The following is a 7,988-nucleotide window of genomic DNA, read 5'->3' as shown; positions in this document are numbered from 1 at the left end:
ATAGTTCTAGAAACGTGGCGTGACACTAGTCATGTGACTTCGCTGACGCAACAATATGTATAAGAATTTACAAGTTTTTTTTTCTCACTTCACAATTTCACACTACTTATTACATTGAATTTTCAATTTTAATAAAAGTCGACAGGTTTGTCAGCAGCTTTACTTAAAATCTCTAGATACATACCCTGTTGCTAAATATCGAAAAACGTCATTACCACGTCGGCTTCTTTTATATTGGACATAGAAATTCTCACTCAGGTCATCAAAGAGACCGGCATGGTCTTGTCGACATCCCATGAGTCTTGACACAGTGTGAGCGGGGTCAACCTGTTGCCAACAGGTTTTTAAACAGACTGACGCAGTCTTGCAGACAGCGTGGTCGGGTCAATCAAAATTTACTATTATGGATTATATTTAGCTATAAGTCTTCATTATGGATTATTAACATTACACCAACATCAATTGAACGGATCAAGTACTTCAAAACAAGACACTAAACAAGTCGTAAACCTGTGGTTTACAAGATACCCCGTGGAGGCTTCTAAGATATCACCGGCGGTAGTTGTGCTTCAATGCTACTACTGTCAGAAGTTCAGACACTCACGGGCAGCCTGTAAAGCCACCCCACGCTTTGTCAGGTGTGAAGGTCTACACCACGTCAATCAATGCTAGAGACAGAGAACGGACACAACTTGTAGTAACTGCCAAGGAAACCATACGGCCTCCTATCATGATTGCCCTAAGTTCCAGCAAACTAGCAGGAAACAAACAGGTCAGTCATATAATTACAATAATGCCTTTCCTCCAATACTACATTCTAGATCAAGAGTCCAAGAAACAACACGATAAACAGCTGAACCCACTCAACCGCGTCCAACATCTTACACCGACATTGCCACAAGACAACAGACACCTCAAAAACAGGAAAACAGCCAAGGACAACAGATGAAACCAAACACCAAGAGAGTCGACGAAGGATTCATCGAACGACTGGCGGCTTTATCGCCAACGCACTCACGATCTGCTTCTCGGGATCGGTACAGGCGGTACCGCAGCTCTACAAGGAGATTTGTTCGGCTGCCGATTACTATCTCGATCTCGAAAACTCGGATCCAGTCTCCATGGCGGATTGCATAGACAGGCGACACTCCAGGGTGACTTTTGGGTAAGCAAATATAGTTTCCTTTTTACATATTAACATTCAAGGAGATTCATTTCATAAGAAGTTTGAACTTTATGAGCTGTGCAGCAAGTTAGACACAGATATTACAACCATAAACGAAACCCTTCTTAACGAAAAACACAAATTTATTTTACCTGGATACACCATTAATTCAATTCCCCACATTAATAATAGAAGAAGCCTAGCGGCCGTATATAAACATCAGGACCGGCCTTAGCAATTGCGGAGTCCAATTTGGACCATTTTGATGGGGCCCCCTGAACTTAAGATTATTCCAAATTAGGTATCAAGGATATATGCTATTACCTTGTATTAAAAACAATACAGTATCTATATTTATTAGCTTATATTTTGACATAAAACGTGTCAAAAGAAAACTATTTATAAAAAAATCTTTCTTGCTTTCTGTTCTGCAAACTCTTTCAAACTTTTGCCGAAGTTTTAAGTTTTTTTGCATTATCACATTCTATGAATAATATTGCAAGGCTGTTGAGTCTGTCTTGAAGCATGTTTGATCTTAGATGATTATTGATCAATTCTAATTCGGAAAAGGTATTTTCCCTGACAACATTGTGACTGGTATTGTCAAAAATATGGTAGAGCAATAAAAAAAATTTGAAATCCAGTAGTTCCCTCATTCAAAGCAAGGAATTCCAGGATGTTCAAAGGCTTTCCGAAGTATGAAGAATTGCTTCCTTTTCCACGACCAGCATATGACCATCTAAATCTGCTAACTTTACAGACTTGACAAGTTCGTTTTCCTGAATGAGCTTGACATCTGTTAACGCAATTTCCAAATTTGCAGCATGTTTTTGTAATTCCTTCTTTGGAATTTGTTGACATTTAGTCCAAAAGCCAAATAAATCAACTTGTTTTTTTCAACTGCTTAAACCGTGGCTCCAAAGACTGCATAGCCTTCTCTAAGACTTGGTTGAAGCAGTGTACCTTGTAAGCTTCTTTGGGATCAGTAATGGGATAATCAGCAGACTAGTAACTAAAGTGTCTTTTTCACAATTGTTTTGTTGGGAATTCTTGAGATACCACCAAGTCATTCACAAGCTCATTTGCAACAACTAAGACTTGTTCAATGCCAGTCTCTCTATTCTTTATCAGCCAATACAAGAGCTTTTCAAATGAAGAAAGACCTGTGGCAAGATCTACTGTATCACTCTGCAGTTCTTTGCTGACAAAATTTACTTGAAACAACAAATCATGCCAAAAACCAATGAAACAATGAACTTGTAATCTTTCATTTGGTTAGCTAATGATTCAGATTCACTTCTTGCCTGAGCATCCTCTGATGTTTCTGCTACTTCTATAAGCACATCATAGAAATTACCAGCTTTATACCTTACAGCCTTTATACTCTGCATTCGATATTCCCACCTTTTTTGACAGAGAGGCTTTACGGAAAGACCCGTCACATGCTTTCTAAAAACTACCCATCTCTTTGTTGATGCTGAAAAAAAAGCACATAAAGACGCTGAAGTGTTCCAAAAAAAGAAGTCATTGCATCAGGACAGGTTTTGGCCATATCTCCTAATGATAGGTTGTAATTGTGACAAGCACACTGTGTAAAAAACATTGTTTTTATTAAGTTCAAAGGAGAAATATGGGTGCACAAAGATTCTGGAGTAATTGATGATTTTGGAAATTCGTCTGTTAGTGGATTACGGTTTACAGCCTTCTTGTAAAAGTCTTTTGCTAATTTTAGTATTCTATCTTTAATAGGTAGAATCAAATTGATTGAGTTTGGGTATACTAATGGTGTGTATATGGGTAACCTATAAGCTATTCTTAATGCTAAGTTCTGTCGAGTTTGTATTTTATCATATAATGGATTGAACATGTTATAAAGAATCGTACTACAGTAAGATTTGTAAATGTATATTATGGTTTCGGGGTTGCATCCTTTTTGGAAGCCCCGATCTTTTTAGATAGTACAATCTTTGGTTCATATTCTTACATATATCAATGACATGGTTAGTCCACGTAAGTTTAGAGTTAAAGGTTATTCCTAGGAATTTAACAGATTTAGAAAAGAGAATGTTAGTGCCATAAAGTTTTAATTTATTATAAAGTTTTAGATATGGAGAGCAGTGCTGGAGAAAATTTTTACAATGTGCTTAAGCAGGAACTTGAAACATCAAAAGACAAGTAATATCCGAGGTCCGGGCTATGACAATGAAACTAACATGAGAAGAAAGGAATCAAGTGTTCAGGCTCGACTTTTACAAGAAAAATTCAAGAGTACTAATATGATAATATGTAAAGTACTATAACCCATGTATGCTTTAGTCCCCTAGCTCAGGCACTTTCCGGACATAATATTCGGCGTCCGGGTAGTGAAAGTAGGTTTTTCTCGGGGTACTCCTGTTTTCCTCCCACATCAAAGTTCAAGGTATTAGGGTTCTTTGATCCACACCTGATTTTTTCTTCTAAAGTGAAGCTATTTTAACCTCCGAAATCAAGCCAAGACAATCTATCGAATCACTACCTTGACCTGAGCCACCTCAGCCTTCCTGCACAGAATTAAAATTACCCCATAGATATGTTGTTGTTTTGTTTTTTAAAATTATTATCACCAAGTGCTTTTTCACCTTATGTTCTCCAGGTTTTATTTTTAACGCATAAGCGGGGTGAAGAGAAAATTTCTTAACACCCTTTAGGTGAATTTATATTACATGTCTTCTAAATGTATGTTATTACCTGTGGTCTGCATCCGTAAGTGTGATGACTTATTTTCTGGAGGTAAGCTATTCTGGTTTTAAGTGTCTTTCTGACTTCCTTGAAATGTGTATCATGTTAGTTTAGGGTTGATAGTTATGCCTAGACATTTTGCAGATTTAGAAAATGCGATGGGGTAAAGGTATAGTAAAGGCTTCGTTTAGCTAACCAGACACGCTTTAGTCCTTTGTTTAGCCTAACGAAAAAGTACGATTGCTTGAGTTTTAGTGGCATTGAGTATTATTCTCCATTTACTGCACTATTGTATGATTTTGTCAATAGCTATTTGAATTTTCTTTGCCGCTATTGGGGGGGGGGGGGCTCGAGGTGCTCCATAGTGCTATGTCATCAGCGTATTGTAAGGCGTGCGTGAGGGGCGTGGTTGACAATGACGGCTCGTTAACGAAGAGTGTATACAGCCACCGGCTTAAGACAGACCCCTGTGGTACACCTGCGATAAACGTGAAGGGTTTGTAAAAGTGCCGTGTTAATTTTAAGTTGCGCGGATCTATTATTTAGCAAGTTAGATATCCATTTAGTGAAAGTGACTGGTATTTTCTGTAGTTTAGTTCAGTTTACCGTGACAGGTATTTCTATTTAAAACGTTTAACCTTAAGTCAAATTAGATTTAAATAATTTCGACCCAGGGCAAAAAGCAATCGGGGGTGTTCAGAAACGATTATCTCTTCACCCCGCTCATGCACTAGATAGAACGCGTGTGGCATAAGTGACAGGCTTTTGCTTCGATAATAATAGTAAAATTCACGAATAATTTAAATCTGGTTTGGAGGACAAGGATGGCTCAGGTCAAGGTAATGGTTCGGTTACTTGTCTTGGTTGGTTTGGGAGGTTACAACAATTTTACTTTAAAAAAAAAGCAATTTTGGATGTGAATCAAAAAATTCTAATACCCAGAATTTTGTTGTGGGAGGAAAACGGGAGTACCCTGAGAAAAACTCACTTTCACTACCCGGACACCGAATATTCTACCCGGATAGTGCCTGAGTTAGGGGACTAAAACACATATAGGTTATATCACTTTATACATGTCAACATATTACACAGCTTTTATCAAATTCATAGGAGAAATATGGGTGCACCAAGTTTCTGCGGTAACTGATAATTTTGGAAATTCGTCGGATTACGTTTAACAGATTTCTTGAAAAAGTTTGATGCTAATTTTAGTATTATTTCATTAATGGGTGGAATCGAATTTACTGAATTTGGGTATACTAATGGTGTGTACATCGGTAATCTGAAAGCTATTTTAGTGCAAGATTTTGTATTTTGTTATATATTGGATTCGACATGTTATAAAGAATCGTACTACCGTAAAATTTGTAAATATATATTATTCTTCGGGGTTGCATCCTTTTTGGTAGCCTCCAATGTGTTTTAGATAGCATAATCTTTGTTTCATATTTTTACATATATTTCTGATATGGTTTGTTTGTTTGTTTTGGATTTCGCGCAAAGCTACACGAGGGCTATCTGCGCTAGCCGTTCCTAATTTAAACGAGAGGGATGGCAGCTAGTCAACACCACCCACCGCCAACTCTTGGGCTACTCTTTTACCAACGAATAGTGGGATTGACCGTAACATTAGAACGCCCCCACGGCTGAAAGGGCGAGCATGTTTGGTGTGCCATGCCAGGCTTCTGATATGGTTAGTCCACGAAAGTTTGGAGTTGAATGTTATTTCTAGTGTTACGTCTCCGTTTGTTAATTGATTTTCCGTAACTTCGTTCCGACGAAACTTTAGCGACACAAGTCCTTACTTAATAAAACTGGTTTATTCTTTCCGAATAAAACTTTACGATACACTTATTTTCAACAGTCGCGCTAAAACAAACGCTATAACAACAATACGCCTCTCTCTGACTGCAGATCAATTACACACTGTCTACACACATTACATTATTGTCCCGTCACGTTGCCACCCTCTTTTATATACCAGGCTATCCTATATCTAGTAAATGCTAGAGCATTCGCCAAGGTACAGGACAGTTCTAGAAAATAGGTGGCGCCACACCAGTCACGTGTCTTCGATGACGCAACACTAGGAATTTAATAATTTTAGAAAAGAGAATGTTAGTGCCATAAAGTTTTAATCTAACCCGGGCTATTTTTTCTTTTTACGTTTCAACCAGCTGTAAAAGATGATGGCCTGCGTTTTTTTTTTTCTTGTGGTTTAAGACTATTCTCCACTTGTTGCACCATGCTGTTATAGCGTCTTAAGTAGTTTGAACTTTCAGTGCAGCTGTAAGCGGGTTACACGACGTGCTCCATACGGCTACGTCATCGGAATATTGTGACGCGTGTGTTGAAGGTAACTTAGGGAACGCTATGTCATTAACAAACAGAATATATAGGAGTGGGGTAATGACTGAGCCTTGGGGTACTCCTGCTTGTAGTTTGAAAGAATTAGATATCTCGTTTTTTATCTTGACTTTCGTTACCCTGTTGTATAAAAAGTTGGCTGTACAGCGGATTATTTTTGTCGGCAAGATTAGTTTGATAATTTGTAGAGTAGTGCGTTGTGCCAGATGGAATCAAAGGCCCGTTTAACATCTAAAAACGCCTCTACTGCTTCATGGTTCATGTTAAAGGCTTTGAATACCGATTCAGTTAATCTAAATGGTCAGCTGTTTGTCTGTTACGTCTTTATGCATTCTGTATGTTACACAGGATGTTTTCTGATTCTAAATAATAAAGTAGTCATTTGGCAATAATTTTTTTTTCCAATTGTTTCCCGATGTTATTTTAGAGACTAATGAGTCTGAAGTTTGATGGATCGTGAAGATCTTTTGATGATTTTTGGTATGACTCTGATTGTTGCAGTTTTCCAGCAAGAAGAATAATATCCTAAGTTAGGAGATAAGTTAAACAGTGTTGTTAGGTAGCTTAGTAAATTATCAGGAAGATTTTTAATTATTAAGTTACTAATTCCATTTTCACTCTTGTTTTTCTGTTGTTTAATGTTGATTTTTAGTTCGGCTAGTGTTATAGGACGAGATGAAAAACAGTATTGATCGGTTGGTTCGGATATCGAGGTTTGAGTAAACCTGCAACAAAGGTGTCTTCGTTCGTTTGTTTGTTTGTTATTAAGCACAAAGCTACACAACCCGGTTTCTAGCGTTGTAAGTCCGCAGGCATTCCGCTGTGCCTCTGGGGGGCGTCTTCATTCATAGAAATGAAATAGTTTATCTCATTAAAATGTTCATTATCAAAAGATGAGAGGTTGGGTGTTGTGAATGAAGATTTTAAGAATTCCGCGAATAAATTGCCCTTATCTCTGTCGGAGGTGGCATATTTATTATTGTATTTAATGTTATTGGGGTTGTTAGTTTTTGTAGTCTGGCATATAGACTTGAATTGTTTCCAAAAGGAGACTGGTTTGTTTTTCGATTGATCGATAGAGATACAGAAATTATCCCAGTTATTTTGTTGTTGTTCATGGATTAGGTTTTTGATGATGTTTCTTTCCGCGTTTATTAAAGTATTAATTTGTTTATTTTGAGTTGTGATAAATAATTTCCTTAAGTGGTGTCTATGACTACTGTGCTTATGTATTTCGGGGACTTGATATTTCGGATGTGTTTTCTGGAGGGCACTATAGCTTTAATTGGTGCTACTATAGCGTGCGGTATGATCATCATATAAACAAAACATATAAAGATGTTTATATAATTTATTAATGATCATTATTAAAGTATTTAGCAGTGTAAATATCCTAGGTAGACTGGAATTATTCAACATGTTTTGTTTATATGATGATCGTACCGCACGCTATAGTGTAAAAGGACAGGTGGCTCTTGGTAGACTACGGATACCTCACGGTATAGTAGCACGCTTTTATGTTTTGCGTGAATTGTTTAACATAATTATCTATTTGAACAGAGTTGTTTAAACATTTGTTTAACAACAAGTAAAGGCTTGGAATTGTCTATTCTTTCATTGGGGCTGTGTCTGTGGGCCAGACTAGTTTCCGAAACTAGTCTGGCCCAAATACACACCCCAAATGAAAGAATAGACCATTCCAAGCCTTTACTTGTTGTTAAACAAATGTTTAAACAAC

General features: G+C 37.4%; 1 protein-coding gene across 3 annotated transcripts in view; it reads right to left on the bottom strand.

Annotated features, from left to right (window-relative positions):
• The window catches only part of LOC106478408 (eukaryotic translation initiation factor 4E-binding protein Mextli-like), a 49,112-nt gene extending 48,736 nt beyond the window's left edge, over positions 1 to 376 (bottom strand). For all 3 annotated transcript variants that reach the window (XM_022382006.1, XM_022382007.1, XM_022382010.1), the window contains exon 1: positions 185 to 376. In XM_022382006.1, the coding sequence (XP_022237714.1) occupies positions 185 to 297 (113 nt within the window). In that variant the 5' untranslated portion in view covers positions 298 to 376. The remainder of the gene's footprint in view (positions 1 to 184) is intronic.
• Positions 377 to 7,988: the final 7,612 nt, after the last annotated feature.

The sequence above is a fragment of the Limulus polyphemus genome, unplaced genomic scaffold, assembly GCF_000517525.1.
Source record: "Limulus polyphemus unplaced genomic scaffold, Limulus_polyphemus-2.1.2 Scaffold209, whole genome shotgun sequence".
In the NCBI taxonomy this organism is placed as follows: domain Eukaryota; kingdom Metazoa; phylum Arthropoda; class Merostomata; order Xiphosura; family Limulidae; genus Limulus; species Limulus polyphemus.
This window is presented reverse-complemented; position numbering and strand designations above follow the sequence as displayed.